Source organism: Zonotrichia leucophrys, chromosome 7 (genome assembly GCF_028769735.1).
Source record: "Zonotrichia leucophrys gambelii isolate GWCS_2022_RI chromosome 7, RI_Zleu_2.0, whole genome shotgun sequence".
In the NCBI taxonomy this organism is placed as follows: Eukaryota; Metazoa; Chordata; class Aves; order Passeriformes; family Passerellidae; genus Zonotrichia; species Zonotrichia leucophrys.
This window is the reverse complement of record NC_088177.1, coordinates 19,167,091-19,185,329: the sequence shown is the minus strand read 5'-3', so window position 1 is coordinate 19,185,329 and position 18,239 is coordinate 19,167,091. Positions and strand designations below refer to the sequence as shown.

The window sequence follows — 18,239 nt, the reverse complement described above, 5'->3', positions numbered from 1 at the left end:
ATACTGCCCCTTGAAAGCCATTAAAAAGGACCCAGTCCCTAGTGTTTACCTATTATACTCCACCATCAAAGTGAGGACCTAATTTACAGCACTCGTAGCACCCTCCAGTTCTCAGTCTTAAAGTCTCTTTGGAATGGGAAGAGAGCATTATCCTTATTTTCTAGATAAAGGAACTGGTTTATCAGCTTGCCCTCAGCAAGAAGCAGAGACTGGAAGAAAACTTGGCTAGGATGCAAGTACCTCAAGTGAGGGCAGACATTTGAAACCGGCTGTCTCAAAATGTGCTCTCCTGTTGTGAGGGGGTGGTAATCAGAACGAACCGTTTCAAGCCACAGCTGAGTTTCCAGCCTGCATTCACCCAAAAGTCTCTTGCATTATCCATAACGAAGTGGGGGAGAAGACACCACTTTTCAGAGCTTCCCCCCATTCTAAAACCTGCCGAGTATTCAAAGATGGAAAAAACATCATTAGAGCCCTTGTATTAAAAATTATTTATTTAGTGATCTGTACATGGGGTGAAGCAGGGCCTCATACAGACCTTCAAAAAAAATCAAGTAAAAACATAAATACATATTTTCTTACAAAAATGGGATTTACAAAATATACATACTGCACTTGTCTGACACACTTGTTTTTTTTCTTCCATGTGCACATTATAAAAGACAAACCAAGCCCTGCAAGTCTGACATCAGAGCCACTGAAGGATTTGGCTGATGGGCCCATTCCTCATGCTCAGACTACTGGTACACCCTCAGACAGCAGCAGTCTGCCCCCTCACCCTGGACAGGCTTTTTCTTTTTGAAGTTTCATTCTAGACACTCCCCCCCCCAAAAACATGAAGAGCAGCTATAGGGTGGAGACTTGCCAAAAATCCAGAGTGTCCGATTTTGTCCTTAGGCAAGAATATACATACACACATATACTTATAAAAACAACCCTTCAGTGAATATAAAGGTAAAGTAGTATGCAAAAAATAAAATATGAACAAGTCAACATAAAAATTTTCAGAATAGAAAAATCTGTCACATTTCAAAAAGAAAACAATGCATTTGATGATAAATTTTTGAATGCTTTTCCTTCAAAGTCTGATCACTGGAAACTCAAACAGCTGTGTTTTAGCTGAAATGAGAAGGCTCCTCACTTGCAGTAACTACTTGATTTTAAACCCCAACCCCAGCCCCCCCACCTGCACCAAGAATCATTGCCATGCAGCTCAGGGAACCTGAGGAGCAGGCAAAGGCTCTGTTGTGAGCCAAAACGATTCCTCCTGTCCCCAGAATCCGGCTGTGTACTGATTTTTTTCTGCAGTGAGCTCACTGCAGAGCAGGAGAGAAAGCAGGTTTATGGGAAGGAAAAAAAAATTCCTATCTTTACGTTACATATTTTAGTAGCTCTTGTTTTGGCAGGTGCTCTCAGGTAAGCTCTTCTTGCCCTCTAAATCTAGCATTTCCTTCAGCTTAGAAAAGTGACCCATATTGAATGGTAGGAAAACATCCTGCCTCCTCCTTTTTTCATAAAAGGAATGTTTATTTCTGTGAGCTCCTCACATCCAAGGGTGAACCTCAACGACTTCTTTTTGTTAGTTTGCCCATAAAAACCGATCCCATGCTTATGCCTTTCTACATAGAAAACACTTTTGTTTCCCCCTTTGTCTCCTAGAACAAAGGCAAGGGGGAAAAGCCTTCTGCTGAAAAGCAACAAGTCATTTCTTTTCAGGGTGTGGAATAGCAACTCCCTCCTTCTCCACAGCAGCAAGAACAACAGATTGAGGGCCAAATTTTTACTTTAAAACAATTACAACAGGTATCGCTGAGGTAAAAAGGAACTTGTGAGCTGGTAGAACAGAGGCATCTCCCCAGCACACGATGGGGCTGGAGGCGGCTGTGCAGTACTCACGTGATGGCTCTGCCGAGCTGGAAGGAGCAGGCAGCGAGCTCAGGCTCGGGAGTCACCCTGCCCAGGCTGCAGCTTGGCCCCGGCAATTCAGAGAGCATTTGGCTACTTCTTGGCGGGGTGGCTCAACAGATCCCTCCCTCTTGTCCAAAGCAAGGCAGGATGATTTTAGTTGGGTTGGAGTTTCTCTTCCTCGACAGGAGTAGCAGGAGAGAAGTAAGGAGACTTCTGGATGAAGGACTCTCCTGCCCCAGCAGTGGCCTCTTTTTCTGTCCTCTCCCACTTAGCTGGTCATAAGCACCACTGGAAATAGTTTGACTGATCCTTTATGCAATGATTTTTCTTTTCGAACTTTCTGTGAGGAAGAAAAAGTTTGGAAAAGCCTCCCTTCCTCCCTCTTCAGGGAACCATTGCCCTAGCCCTATGCTGAGTATCCTCTGCGTGTATGCATGTGTGAGAGTGTGTGTGCCAGAGGGGACGGGGGTCTCATACTGCCGTCTCGCCTTTGCTGCCGGTACTGAGTCTGTGGTAGAAGCGTCGCCAGGACTGAAGGGTTTTGCCAGACCAAATCCAGAAGCCAGTCGTGATCCCAACAATCATGGTCATGAGGTACTTGATCATGAAGACAGTGAAGTCTGGGCTCATAGGGGCAAAGTGGCTGGGACAGGGCACCGCGTACGTTTTGCAGGTCTGGAGGAGCCACGTCTTCTCCCAGGTGCCACGGAAGGCCTGCTCATAGAAGTAACACGCCAGGACAATGGTGGCGGGCACCGTGTAGAGGACACTGAAGACACCAATGCGCACCATCAGCTTCTCCAGTTTCTCCGTCTTGGTGCCATCATGCTTCATGATGGTGCGGATGCGAAACAAGGACACAAAGCCAGCCAGCAAGAAGGAAGTGCCAATGAAGAGATACACAAACAAAGGCGCCAGCACAAAGCCCCTCAGCGAGTCCACACTGTAGATACCTACATAACACACCCCACTGAGTACATCCCCATCCACCTGCCCCATGGCCAAGATGGTGATGGTTTTGACAGCGGGCACAGCCCAGGCAGCCAGATGAAAATACTGGGAGTTGGCCTCAATGGCCTCATGGCCCCACTTCATGCCAGCAGCCAGGAACCAGGTGAGGGACAGGATGACCCACCAGATGGAGCTGGCCATGCCGAAGAAGTAAAGGATCATGAAGAGGATGGTGCAGCCTTCTTTCTTGGTACCTTGGGCCACAGTGCGGTAGCCATCCTCAGAGAAGCGCTCTAGACACACCACCCGCTCCTCCAGCAAAAAGCCTGCTGCGTAGGCCACGGCGACCATGAAGTAGCAGCCCGAGAGGAAGATGATGGGCCGCTCCGGGTAGCTGAAACGACGCATGTCTACCAGGTAGGTGAGCACGGTGAAGAGGGTGGAGGCGCAGCAAAGCACAGACCACACGCCCACCCACAGCCGGGCAAATCGCACCTCTGCCTCCTTGAAGTACATGAGCCCATTGGGCCGGGCTGGCTCACAGGGGGCTCCGCAGTCCCGCTCCCCCAGGAACCGGTAGCCCAAGTAGGAGGGCACTTTGAGCTGTCGCGGGCAAGAGAAGGAGAAGCCAGAGGGTGGCTGTGGTGGGGTAAGAAAGTCAGGGAGGTAGCCAGCTGTGGGGTGGACAGTGACCCCCCGACCCGCCGCACCACCAGGTCCTGGTGGGGCATCCGACGTGTTCTGCCCCACGCAGATCTCACCCGCACCGTGAACGGGGAAGTTCTCGCAGCGGAGCCGCTCTGGCCACTGGAAGCCGAACTTGTTCATGAGGGCCTCGCAGCCCTGACGAGCCCGCTCGCAGAGGGAGCGACAGGGTGGGATGGCCTGCTCCAGCACGGTGCACACCGGCGCGTACATGGAACAGAGGAAGAACTTCAGCTCGGGCGAGCACTGCACCTTGACCAGCGGGTAGAACTGGTGCACCTCCAGCCCTGCGTCCTCCTGGTTGGTGTGGCCCAGCAGGTTGGGCAGGATGGTCTGGTTGTAGGCGATATCTGTGCAGAGCGGGATAGAGATGGGTTGGCAGAAACCGTGGTCCGGCACGGAGATGCCCTTCTCGCCGTGGTACTGCTGCGCCGTGGCACCCGCGGGGGTCCCCAGCAGCGCGGCCAGCAGCGCGGCCAGCCCCAGCAAGGGGCAGCCGGCGGCAGCCGCTCCGCCGCATTCTCGTCCAGCCTGCATCGCCGGGGCGGCCGGGGGCCTGAGGAGCCTCGGGGAGTCTTTCAGAGCCGGCCGGCGCGGCGCCCCAGGGGCATCAGCGACCAGAGGGCGCAGGCGGGGCCCCTTCGGCGGGGCAGGAGCGCGGCGGTGGAAGGAACGCGGCTCCGCGCCGGACCTCCGCGACTTTTTTCCTCGGCTCCGACGCGGCGGCGCTCACAGAGCGGTGGCGGCGCTACTCTGGGCGAAAGTTTCCGGAGCTGCTCTCCCCGGAGAAGACGGCGGCGGCGAAACAGGAGGCGCGAGTGTAGCCCGGCGACGGCTCTGGCTCCGCGCAGAGTCCCGCGGCGGCGGCGAGGCGGAGGCGCTGCTCCCTGTGCGACTGCACGGCCCCGAGGATTTAGGTTACGGCTAAATGGATTATTACCGCGCCCGGCTGAGCCGTGTATTTTACTTCGGGGCTTAAATAACTTTCAAAATCCAATTACTGCGCGATCCTCCCCGCGGCTTGGCTGCGCTCCGCTCCCGACGGACACCGCTGCGGGCTGTGCGTCCAGGGTAGCCGTGCGCCTCCCGGTTCGGCTCGTTTGGCTCCGCTCCGCCCGCTCCCACCGCGGCTCTCGGCCCGCGGCCGCGCCGGCACACAAAAAAGGCGCAGCTCCGCGCGGGCCCCGCCCCCGCCGCCGGCCCCATTCACAAACCGCGCCGGGGGCGGGGCCCCGCGGCGCCCGCCCGCCAATCCGCGCTGAGGGGCGGGGCCGCGCTGGGGGAGGGGAGGGGGAGGAGCTCGCACCAGGGGGAAAAAAAGTTGGGAAGAACTTTTCCCATCCCCGCCGGGCCCGGCCGGGAGGAGCCGCCCGCGGCCCCCACCCCCCGCGCTGCCCCGCGCAGCCGGGAAGCGGGGGGTGGGCAGCTCGCTCAGGGTGGCCCGAGCAAACTAAAATTAACTGGCTGCTTTCTGAGCAGGCTTTGAAAATGCGAACAGCTGCCTGTGCCCGGAGTTATTAAAAAAGAAGGAAAAAAAAAAATAGAGTAAGGGAAAAAACCTCCAAGCGCAGCTCCCGAGTACGTTTGCAGAATGATCCTGTTGCGTAGTTGGGATGTTCCTGTCTGTGCGCCATCGTCTCCCCAGCGTGGGGGGTTTGATTTGTTATCGCAGCATGACCGTTGCTTTTTGCTGGCGAATAAACGCTTTATTCATGCAGATCTAAGCCCTAGCTGAGGGAAGGCAGCTTTTTTTAAAAAAGTCTAGTGTTACCTAAGCAAAGAGGAGAAATTTTAAATCCCCATTTTCACTGCTGCGATTCCTTAAGAGACTCCATTAAACAGTGAAAACCCAGGAGTTCCAGTGTGAAAGTACCCTGCCTGCAGGAGAGAAAATGGCATAGGTGGGGAGACCCCTGTTACTGGCCTGCTAGGCCAAGCAGATCTAGAATCAGGCACCAGCATACATTTGCTAAGGACAGGAATGTGGGGTTCGCAGCACAGCTGTGTTTTGGGGTGCGCAGCCAAAGCACAGGGAGCTGAGACGGTCCAGCCCCTGTGCAGGCAGAGATGTCTTTGGCAGCACAGAGGGGCTGTGCTTGATAAAAGCTCTGCAACCAGGCCTGCTTCTGCTTCACTGACCCACGAGAGTTTGTGCTCACACACAGGCCCGAGCCAAGTATTATTCCACTTACCCCATCCTTCCCTTTGAGATCAGAAGACCCCCAGAACTGCAGTACTCAAATTCTTACTTTTACTCCTTTGCTCAGGATTGTGCATCTGTTAGCAGCTAAGCAAAGACAACGATCTGTACCATCCTCCAGGGCAGTTAAAGAGAGCAGGGTTTGGCTCAGGGAGCTCCAACAGCAATTGTTGGACAAATGTTTTCCATATCCTCTACTGCTCATGAACAATGTGTCCTCGTGCCAATAAGATCATGGTGCTGCAGCTTTTGTTACATCTCTTAAGAGAAGTTGACAGTTATAAACAGGCTTGCTAAAATAAATTTGCTCCTCTTAATGGAGATGTTTTTAAAAATAATACATATAAAAAAAATACATATGGGAAGGACTAGCTAGTCATGGCTGCAACAGTTCCTTCTGGAAAAGAAATTTCTTCTCTTTCTCAGTTTTAGCTGTTTAAGAGTACCTTAGAGGAACTTCACTTTTTCAAATTTTTAAGGCTTTTTATAAAAATTTGTTGCTTTTCTACCCATATTGACTGAGAATATTTTTGTGATACTCTTCACCTAAATAACAACAAATGGGACATGAATTTGTCTGCTTTGTTGTTTGGGTTTTGGCCACTAGTAGCTTTCAATAAAATTATTCTTTCTACAGTTTTGTTTGGGGTTTTTTGGGGGTTGGTTGCAGTTTTTTTGTTTTGATCTGGTTTGGCTTGGTTGTTTGATTTTGTTTTGCTTTGGTTTTGTTTTGTTTTATTTTTTGGGTTTTGTTGGGTTTTTTGTACCTTTGGGGATTTTTTTGTTTGGTTTGACTTCATTTGTTTGGGGGGGTGTGGTTTCCTCCTTCCTCCTCCTTCTACCCCCCCCCCCCCAGTCTGTAATAATCACCTAAAAGCCTCTCTTTTTTGCTTTGGTTTATATGACTGTCTTCATCTGCAAAGCATTTTGTGATATTCACTAGGAAAAATATACGAGATGTTTCACTGGCAGGCAATGACAATGCAGAGAAGGTAAAGCAATCTCAAACTTTCTGCCCCATGGATTCCTCATTCTGATTTGTGTATGTAAAGAAACTCCCTCTCAGCGATGGGGAGACAGTGACAGGAACTATTCAGAGTAAGTTTGGTCAAATGAAGTGGCAAGGCTTTAACTGCACGTTTATTTACAAGGCAGGGCAAACGGCATCAGTGGCTCTCCCAGTTTTCTACTGGTCCCATTTGTTAGAGTCGTTCATCCAAACCATGGAACGAACAAAAAATAACTGGGATCTCTGATACGTGCTGCAAAAGCATCCTTTACACTTATGAATATAATGTAGAATCAAAGTGAAGAAAAAGGGGGGGGAAAAGTGAAAAGGTAGGCAGAAAGGAAGAAGGGTTATGTCCTAGATTATTTCTTAGGGAGAGAAGAGAGTAAATTTATCACATGGAATGATGCTGCTAGGTTATCCCAGATGGCAGGAATGTGCAACAGGATTTACTAAGATGGATGAAGAAAGTCTCTTGGGTATGTTAACAAATTCCAAGATCTTTTATTCTGTTTACACCCACGGGAAGATGGGAAACAATCACAGAGAGAGGCAATGCCAGTTGCCTCAAAATGGCACACTGTGGTATTAGAAAATCTCAGACTCCTATATAGATCTAAGACATCCTGACAGATTTCAGGAGACAAGAAAGAGAAGGGAAAGAAGAGAAGAGAAGAGAAGAGAAGAGAAGAGAAGAGAAGAGAAGGCAAAATTCATGCTTCTAGAACACAGGTTATTCCAAAGAATCCAGAACCTCTGTAAGTACCATCAGCTACATTTCAAACAGCAGCCTGCAAAATTACTTTAATTTCCTCACAACAGGAGGGATCCTCATCAGCACAGTAAGCACAGCAGCCAGGTTATCAGTCACCCAGAACAAACACACTGCACAGGACTTTGCAGCATCTGACAAGTTGTCTATTGCAACCACAGAGCAGTTCAGAAAGTTTTCTCTAAAAATCTCCTAACTGCTAATGTTCTAAGTACACTGCATGGTCTGCCAGCAGTAAACCTTCACAAACAAAATTCTGGCACGTCCTAGATTCCAGAATAAATTTACAGTCTCTGGTGTTGATACCAGCTCTGGGTTTGTCTGACTAGACTACTGTGCATAGGGAGGAATTGTTAGGAACAAACAATTATCTGTCTTTTTACTCATTTAAAAATAAATCCAGTTAAACTTCCAAGCTGAGTCAAAGTGAGGAGTGGCATCCCTACATGATGTCTTTTCCTGCTCTTTTAAAGCCTCCTTAGATGGTGCCAATATAATTTTCATTGTTTCCTATCCCATCTGATAGAAAACTCTTCTCATGGGGGGGAGGGAAATCAAAACAAAACGCCCCCTCCCTGCCCCACCACTAATTTTGTGTGCCTGAGGGAGAACATTTTCAGACTACCTGTTGCAAGGCTTTCAGTCCTCCTTGCCCTCAGAAGAACAAAGGCCGTCGTTTCCCCTTGTCCTTTCCACCCACTGAAACTTGCTGGACCGGGCCTCACTTGACCTCCTGCTAAGCAACACTGCCAAAGTCCGGTGCCACCGCCTGAGCTGTGAGATTTGCCCAGTTACTTTAATAAATAACTTGTATGACACTTTTAACCTCGACATTTTGAAGCATGCTTACATACAGTCTTACATGATCAGACAGGCTATTGAGCTAAGAACGTCAAAATTTGCGCTCCCTAAAGCTTACTGGAGAAATGCCTGGAGCCTGGGGGAAAATTATGCATTTGCCTATTTTACATAATTATTTGCATAATTAGAAATAAAATAAGCTCACAGTATTATATCTGCTTGCATTTCTATCAGTCTGATAGATTAGTCTAAATTACATCTTGTCGGAGCTCATCAAAGAAATCCAGACTTTCTGTAGTGAAACGGGAGAGCCTCGTATTTCATGGGCAGGGAGTGGGAAAAGCAAAACCCTGCCCCCCACCATGGAACCCTTAATTTGTAATTAGATGGAAGACATAAGAAACTGATTGAAAAGAGCATGTGGGGAGGGCACAGGTGACAAAAGGAAGGGGATGCTGCTGGAGGGGATGTGGCTTCCCACAGCGAGAAAGGTAAAAGTCCTTTGCATCACGGATTTATGAAATAATTATTAGTTTATGAAGTAGTATCCCAAAGGATACAGGGAAGTAGCACTGTCTTCCACATTTATGGTCACACGGGAGGGAAACTTTAGAAAGCATTCACAAGGATGAGCTATCAGGCTGATGATTGCCTTTATCTCTAAGATCCATGAATAAGAAAACAAAACCTGAACTGCTCATCCCCCACTCAGGAGTTCATTGAGGACATCAGTTACATTTTAACCCTTTCATGATACTTTGAAATCCCTTGTTTCTTTAAACTGAATTTAACCCTCTTTCTCAGAGTTTTAGGGCTGCAGAAGGCCTTTGGTTTAGAACGCAGGAAATCCCTCCCTATGCCGGTTTCTCAGGCTAGGTGCCTTTTTTAACAAGACAAATTTTCTATTGGCAGCAGTATTACCAGCCAGGTCCTGTCATCATTATGTCTGGGTGCAGTATACTACAGTATGAAGAAAGGAAGATTCCAGAAACAGTTGGAAAATATGACATTTGTGTCTGCTGCCCTCTTTCCATCAGCGAGGAAGACCCTGCTTTACAAAATCTGGATGTAGCATAGGCACATGCAAACTTGCTTGCAGATCCTTTAAATCTTAAAAGGTGTTTCTGACCTAGTGTGTTGGCTAGTCACTTTCTAGACTGCTGTAGCTGATGTTGGCCAATTCTGTATGCACTGGGATGTGTGATGTATCACCCTGGGCAGCACCAGGAGAAGAACTGCTTGGGAGGGACCTGCCCCAGACTCCCCGGGCTGACCACCTCCTCTTGGTTTCTGCAGGAGTGCCAGTCTCATGGATGCTCCAGCTTATCCTGAGCTTCTCCCAGTGTCTGTGAAAATGACTCACAGATATGCTAAGAGATGTCTAGTCTCTAGCAGAGTCACTCCTTGCTTTATAATTCTAAAACTATTAGAGATCCTAGCAAAAATAAATATAGCCATACCTACCTGCTCTCATAACCATGCAATGTGTTTCAGGATGCTAACTAATGTCTTTGTGGTTGAAGCTCCCTTTCCCAGAACAATATTCCCTCAGACCTCTTGTCCATACTATGGACCCTTGACCTAGTCTGGACTATCTATCAGACATCCCATCTTCCTCCAAAACCCAGTGATTTTGTTCCTTCTGTGCGATTCCACCTTCTATAAACCCCCCTTCAGTTTCTGGGACCAAAGACAAATGCTAACACCTGATCTCTGTGTCCTTCCTGAAGGAGCTGCACCATTACAAAACCCTGCAGAAAAGCTAAAAAACACTGGTTCTTCTTCCCTGGGGCAGCCAATTCCATAGAGCTGTCTCATTTGTCAGCTGCCATTAAGGCAACCAGTCTCTTACCAGGGAGCATTTCTGTGTGCAGCTCTAGCAGTGTAAGGCTGATACAACTGAGGTATGTAAAACTTTCATGAAAAACAGCCAAGTTTCTCAAGTTTGTGCATAAATTTTCCCAGCTCACCTCAGATGGTGCCACAATATTTTTGAACACTGAATTGTGTCTTGCTGCTAGCCCCATGGCTGGTGTGGCCATAGTGACTGGTTGTTCTGATCACTGTCCTGTTGATGCCCTTTGATTGTGAGGGCTGCTGCAATGGTCAGATGCATTGTGATATGTCTTTTGTCATTCATGCCCAACTTGGGTTTAATTTTGTCTTTCTATAGATTCATCTATTTGAGGTTATATTCTAAATCTTCTTTAATGCACAGACTGAAGGGTTGCAGTCCTGTTTGAGTTTTCAGTTTTTTCCATGGAAACAGCAGGATACTCGTCTTTGTTTATGTAGGTAGAAGACCTGGATTTAGCCCAAAATAAGAGATGGGAAAGATCCATTATATTTTTTAGGTCTTGCTATTACTGTGACAGTGGTATAATTAATCTAATTTTAAATGCCTGGAATAATGGGACTCTTGTCATCTCTCTTGGGATGTGGTTCTACCATCTAACAATCATACAGGCAGGAAGCCACTGCCTGATGTTCAAACAAATGGTTTATCTTTGCTTGGTTAAGACTCACTAAAGATGAGTGCAGCCTCCAGAAACATGTTGTTTCCAAAGCTTAGAAAACAAGGGAAGAAGAGCTATTATTCAATACAGAACCTGCCAGATGTCTAAAGAGGCTGAGGAATTCCTAAGCCTCTGTTTACAAAATCCTGTCTCCTCCCATGAATGCTTAAATTACCAATCACTGCTACCATCCTATGTTTAGGGTGAAATTTCCTTAACGACTCCACTTTCAAAATTGGTTTGGAAAGAGAAACAAACATTTTCATTACTTTTCCCTCTTCTTAATTGGCTTGCACAAATGAACCCCTGTTCTCCACAACTACATTTAAACTGTTATAAAGAATTATTTTTTCCTTTGGTCCCACTCATATTTAGAGACTCACTTGCTGTGGTGGTTCTCTGTTTCCAGGGCACTTGAAGGTTTGCTGTGCAGGGCTACTGCCTGCTGCATCCCTGCAAACCCTGGAGATGGATGATTCTGCCATGTGGAGAATTTCCCTTTCCACAGGGGCCCCCAGGCTGCAGTGACCAAACTGCATTTCAGTGTAGAGATGCTGTTTAAGGGCAAGGGGCAGAGGGCTAACACCGGTGTTTACAGACAGGTCTCCTGAGAAACTGGGATCCTGGCGTTTATGGTCCAGCATCAAATGCTCTCCTTTACCTTTTTTTAATCACTTGCTTTCAAACTATGACTTCTGCCTTGGTATCAGCCTGCACTGACTGCACTCTCTTGGGGCTGAGGCCACTGGTACTGTGACTGGTGCTGGAGATATTCAGCTGATTGCCTTCCATGGAGGAAGGGGAACCAGAAAGCAGCACTTCAAATAAGTTCCCTCCTCATGGAGTCTCTGCAGGGAATGAGGGCCCATTTTCTTAATTACATGTTCATTAGTATGTTTAGTGCTCTCCTCCCTCTCTTCCCCCAGCCCTGCCACCTGGGAGTTCCTACTATGTTACTGGAAAGCCACAGAGGTTTATTTAAATACCACATAGTCAGATTGGAATGAAAAGCTATGAAGCTTCCCCTCTTTAATACTTTTTGAAATTATTTATGGGCTATGCTTCTTGCCTACGTAGAAGGTGCCTTCTGAGATTCCTGCAAGTCAATGCAGAAATAGCTGTTTGAATTGAGCAATAATTAGAAGCAGATGGAGCAAAGCAAAGCATCACAGAAATCCCATTCTGCTAAAGAAACACTGCTGTCTGAAATAGATTTCCGCTGCATGTAACATTTTCTCATATGGGCTAAAAAGAAATAACATCATATGTCTGGTTTGCACCTACCAAAGCTGGGAAATTCAAAGTAACATCTGCAATTCTGCTCTGAATTCAGTCTCAATCTGCATGCTGTTTGCAACCCTACATCTGCCTGTACCACAGTTACAATTTCTTTTCTTTGCTTGGAACAATGGGCATTCAGTTACTTTTTGTGAATGTGTGTATATTTGTATTAGGCTTTTTTCTCAATCTCTGGTGGGTTTTGGTGGTTTGGGGTTTTTTGTTTTGTTTTGTTTGTTTGTTTTTAAATTATATAAAATTCTAGGAAAATATTTGTGACTTAAAACACATTACAGTATTTAGTAATCCACAGACTCAGTCTGGAGAAGGTACTCAGAGCACTCAAATCCTAATTTGCTGCCAAATTCTTATGTGCTTGATGTAGTGGATTGTTTCACTCCTGACTTCTAAAAATAACACATCCTGCTCTCATTGCTCTCACAGCTCATGCCCTTAAGTTTAGAGAGAACTGACAACTCACAGCATCTCAAAGACAGCTGTACAGCTCTCAAGCTCAAATTTTAACTCTGTTTCTCGTTTGCTTTCCTTACATGAGTGCAGCTGGATGTGGTTTGCTGAGGGGCTTTTGTTGAACCATGTTGTTGAGGTGAGCTGATTTTCTTTCAGTGATTGTAGCTTATTGACCTGATAGAAAGTCATAAAGCCATATATTGGTCAGCTGCTACACGTGTCCAGTAAAGCCGTGATTTTAATGGTGGACTTGTTCATAATTATGTTGAAATTTTCAATAGGCAGGGATCCATACTACAAAGTAAGGGAGTCTTCATGAGCCATTTTAGAAAGCAACAGTTTCAAAATTGCAAAGATATGCACTTACTGTCTCTGAAAACATTCATATTGTAGCACTCCAAAGTGTTCTAAGCTTGTGCTACTCCAGAGTGTTTACAAACAGGCTTGAGGGTTTCACCTGGAGCGGAAGCTACTCCTAAAAAAGAAAATTTAAAAGGATTTTGAAGGAAATTATAAAGGTTGGCAGGTTGCCGTTTCCTTTCTGATGTGAGTGAGCAGACATGTGCTGGTCATGGTGAGGCCAGGGGGAGAGCCTGTCCCCAGTGCTGCTCCCGGGTTCCTGTCCCCAGTTCTGCTCCCGCGTTCCTGTCCCCAGTGCTGCTCCCGCGTTCCTGTCCTGCAGAGCTGCTCCTCTGTTCCTGTCCCCAGTGCTGCTCCCGCATTCCTGTCCCCAGTGCTGCTCCCGTGTTCCTGTCCCCAGTGCTGCTCCCAGGTTCCTGTCCCCAGTTCTGCTCCCGCGTTCCTGTGCCCAGTTCTGCTCCCAGGTTCCTGTCCCCAGTGCTGCTCCCGTGTTCCTGTGCCCAGAGCTGCTCCCAGGACTGCCCTCGGGGGCATTGGGCACGGGGCAGGGGCTGGTCTCACCCATTGGGCAAGGAGCAAGCCTTGTGGCCAGACCTGTGCTGTAGGAATAGCAATATGTGGCATCCCTCTGTTTCACCCTGCCTCCCAGCTCCGTGCTGCTGTATGTGCAGGATTTTGCCTGGGGTGTGAAAACTGAAATTCCAACTGCTGATAGCTATTAAAGTGCAACTGCTGAAGGAGAAATGTTAATTCTGGCGTCTTTGCCAAACTCCTAGTGGTTTATTTTCATAAAGGCTGTTGCTGTGGGGGGTGGGGGGGGGAGGGGATAATGTAAGGAAATGAGGTCTAATATTCTAATATTAAAATAATTACTTTCTGGGCAAAGCAAACAAGTCCTCCTGTAGCATCCTAGAAGCTGCCCCACATAATTCTGGAAACTCTCTATGGACATTTATAGGGGAATAGAATATAGGTAAATAAAGGTAGTATAGAAAGTAATCTTATCCCGGCCTGATTTTAACAGGCCACATCTGTTAAACTGGCCACATCAGGCCAATAAGAAGAGTGTTATAAAAGAGTGGATTGGTTGGCTGAGGGGGGAACTGGAGTCAGTTGGCTACTGTAAGACAAAGGAAGAGTCAGTGCTTAGAGGAGCTGCCTACAAGAAACATCAAGGAGGCATGAAACTCTAGCAACGTGGAACCTTTGCAATATAATGACAACGGAACTCTTGCAATATATGACAACAGACATTGATAATATTTTTTTAAGATTGTTGATCTGTGGGAATTTGTGAGGTGCTATCAATTGTTTTTACCTGAATTTGAATGAGGCAGCATCCCACCAGTGGCTCCTGGTTCGGCAGACAGTAGACTTTTAAAATGCACCATTGTTATCATTGTTATTATCCAAGTGCAGTGTCATCTTTGCTGCTTTCCTAGGCACAACAGTAAAGGCATTTTCTGCCCAGTGAGATTTATTCAGGCAAGTTATAGTAGAGAAGGACGATGGTTAATGAAACAGCTTGTGGAAAGATGAAATAGTGACTGTCCCCAGACATCCCTCCCCTGTGCCAGAGATCGCTTTCTCCGGGGCAAGGACACCTATGCTCAGCTCAGAGCCATTGTAGGACTGTTGTTTCATGCCTCACTGTACTGGAGCAGTTCAGATTTGGCACCAGGTTGCTCGCCTTCTTTGAGCTGCAAACTGAGGTGATTCCTGGAACCACATTATTTTTGGCCCAGAGATCGCTGCAAGAGGGGCAGCCACTTGCAGAAGGGCAGCATGGCAAGGTGGTGGGAGCTGCAGCAGCCATCTGATTTTCATCTGTGTCTGTGACTCAATACTCTCCCTGACCACAAGGGTCAGCTCTTTGTGAGTGAAGTCTATAGGCATGGGTCCCTAGATATTACACAGATATGGTGACTTTGGGCTCCCTGAAGCAACCTGAGCAGCTGAATAATAGCTACTCCCCAGCCCCCAAATTTGCTAAGCAGTATTCCAGAGAAGCGCTCTGTTTACCAAGAATGTTTAGGGTAGTTGTGCTTAAGACATCAAAGATCTAAAAATTATATTTGCTTCAAAAGCAAGTCTTAAAACTAGTCCATTTTTGTTGTTGTTTGGTTTTTTTAGCTAGACCAACTCTCCCTGTAAGATGCTCTCGAATCTGGGTGCTCACCACCAGGGCTGTGGGTGGTGAGGAAACCCAGGCCACTTCCAAGGTTTTTCAGAGGCGCTTACCAGCTCCAGGGAAGCTGCAGCTGAAGCCAGGCAGCTGAGAGCCAGCACAAATGGTATTTTGCTAAATAATTCCCTAGGGGTTGAGAGCTTGTTTCCTAACAGGGCCAGCAAAAGAAATCCAAGATCTGGCATGGGGGTTGCATAAAAATTCATTATTGCTTTTGTCCATCTTTACAAGTATTGATTTTAAAAATACATGGTTTTCACTACATTTTTATCAAAATCACTTTTGAAAAGAATTACTTGTTGAAAGCCTTTTCAAGGAAATTCAGTTTACTGGTAATATTTGAAGTCATCTGTTTTTCAAACGTGATGAAAAAAATACGATTGGGATAGGAGCTCATGTGGAAGCATCATGGGAGAAAACCCAAAATGTTTCTGAAAAATAGTTGAAAGCAATCTGTATGTGACAGTCCCTTCCTGCTCACTAGCATACAGCTAAAAGAAGAATCAGGTCCATTTTTAATGCAAACATGCCAAGTGTTTGCCTCTATAAACAGAAACAAAACCAAAAGCTGGGTAAACCCAAATTGTATAGCCAAGGAACTGAAGCACCCCTTGCCTGGAGGAGGAATTAGTGGCTTGCATAATCAAGCCTGGGGAGCTCATTTTGTCATGCTCAAAGGGCCGCAGTGGTGCAACAGTAGGGGTGGAGGGATCAGCAAGCACCAATAATGAATTCCCTTCATTTTTCCATTTTAAGGCCTGAGTAGAGGAAATGCAAAGCTCTTCTTTTTTGCTCTTTCCCCCCCACCTTCTTTTTAAGGGTAGATGAAAAGAATGAAGCAGTAAAGAAGCCAGGTTGACACCTGTATCTGTGACAGCTCAGGCAAGGAAAATAGTGGGAAAAGAACTGCTGGCAGCAATTTGAAACTGCCCCCTTCCTGACTGGGAGGCTTTGACTGATGGTGCAGCTTTGTGCAGCCATATGGTCGAACATCTTGAAGGGCTGGCAAAGAGATGCTGGTGCCAGCACTGGGAAGGGGAACCAAGTCATTACTGGAAACCAGATCTCAGATAGGGGAGCCATTAATACAAAATCTTGCTTCATGCTTTCCTGTTCTCTCTGTGCATGGGACCCAGTGTGGTGCTGCAGGAAGGCAAGGCCCTGCCTGGCTGCCAGCCCCAGCTGTGCTGAGCCATGGTTAGGAGGAAAAGCTTCTTCCTCAGTGCTTAGTGTGCAGTGTGGGCTCTTCACACTGCAGCATTTCCCTCTTTGCAGGCTTATTCACACCCTCTCTCGTTTTATTTACCCAAATTTGGCTTTGTTATAAGCTGCCACATTGTTTCTCACTGTGTTGCAGTACCAGGAGGATAAGATCTGCTCTTCCCAGGCTGCAACAGAGACCCGAAGAGAGCAGAGCTCCCTGACCAGGGTTCCTGGCAGCCCTGGTGCCCGTTAATGTAAAGCAGCCCCAGGGCCGGCACGATAAGAGCTGTAATGACCACCGTGGGTTCCTGCTTTCCCTTTTATTACTTGGTACATTACATTTGTTTCCAGCAGAGAAGAGTTTATGTGTGTGGCTGCATTGGTTGTGTTGGACTGAGCTCCCTACATGGTTATGTGGATGGACTCCAGGGACGGAGCTGCACTTCCCCTTAATAAGCTCCTCGCACCACATTAAAGATAAAAGGGGAAGGGAAATATTTATATTCTGACAAAGCAGCTCTTCCCTTCAGGCTCTTGTTTTATTTATTAGCTTGCTCTGTCCCTCTCTTGCAGTTTTTTCTCTCTGTTTCAGTGCCTGTGCTGTCTTTTTCTCTTTTATTCACTAATTTCGTCCCTGGGAGACAGTGACAGCGAAACTTAAGAATCGCTGCCCAAGACATCAGAATCAAATTGTGTAACTCCCAGTTGATAACTACAACTCTTCCCCATCTTTGTTTTTTAACACAAAGTAATGATTTATAGTGCTTAAACAGTTGAATACATTATATCTAGTTTACTCCGATTGCTTTAGATGAAACTGTAGAAATAGGGTGAGCTGGGTTTCTGATGGTTATTTGTTTGTTTTTTATACATTGCAACACAGATGCTGAATAGCCTCCCTTGTTTGTGTAGGCAGTGGAAACCACTATCATTCTTGTCTGGAGGAGCCTTTACTGAGGCATGACACAGCTACATGGAGACCTTTTTAACCTCATTCATCAAATGCTTCCTTTCCTCTGAGGCCTTATCCTGGGGGACCATTCCTTCAGCTAATATGGCATACAAAAGGAATCTTGGGTAGATTCCTGCATCTCAGTCTAGCTCTGAATTTGTGCAAAAGTTCAAGAAGACAAGCAAAATGTGGTATTCTTGTCTTCTACTTCTTTTGTTCCTTCTTTTACATTACACAAAATAGTGATCTAACTTACAATGCCAGGGGACATCAAAGTCCATGTTAAAATTATTTTTAGAGTTTTTTGTTTGGTTGGGGATTGTTTTATTTTGGTTTTTTGTTTTTTTTTTTTTTTTTTTTTTGGTGATACAATCAAGTACTCCTTTCCTAAGAGTGAGGCAGCAAAATTAGAGACTTGGTGCCCATAAGCTTCATGTCTCTGACTTTGTTATGTTTCAGCCTCTTGTCATAGAACTGCAAAATATCTGCAAAACACAGCCTTTACACCAGATTAAGTGGTGTAAACTGCAAACTTCCAGATGAATGAACTGTAGCTGACTGGGGGAGTGAACTGGTTTTTTACCGTTCTCAATGCTGCCTTCCAAAAAGCACACAGCTCTGTTTCCAGATTGATCAGGAAGGTAAAAGAATTTGTTAATTGATTTTTCTCCCTCCCATATCAATTAATGGAGCCAATCTAGTGAGATGTGTGCTCTTCTTTCTTAGTTAATTAATCCTTTTCCTTTATCTTCACAAATAATGGCAATAAAGCAATTAGCAAAGGATTTACAGGGTGTGGAGTAGTGAGAGATTCCTCTGGCCCCTCTGCAGCTCAAGCTGTTCAGCAGCGCTGCAATTCAGGCTCTCTCTAAAGGGATTTGTGTCCCCCACCCTCTGCGGTGTGGCTGCTGAAAGCCCAGCCTCC

At 46.6% G+C, this 18,239-nt stretch overlaps 1 protein-coding gene across 1 annotated transcript; it reads right to left on the bottom strand.

Moving 5' to 3' along the window:
- Positions 1-476: 476 nt before the first annotated feature.
- On the bottom strand, positions 477-4,700 carry FZD7 (frizzled class receptor 7). Its single transcript, XM_064718319.1, has one exon. It carries the CDS (start codon positions 4,099-4,101, stop codon positions 2,380-2,382), a length of 1,722 nt encoding a protein of 573 aa, XP_064574389.1. The 5' UTR covers positions 4,102-4,700; the 3' UTR covers positions 477-2,379.
- Positions 4,701-18,239: the final 13,539 nt, after the last annotated feature.

What these genes read in the sequence shown, in the direction of transcription:
- FZD7 (XM_064718319.1), bottom strand. Translation starts at nt 4,101, where the DNA reads ATGCAGGCTGGACGAGAATGCGGCGGAGCGGCTGCCGCCGGCTGCCCC.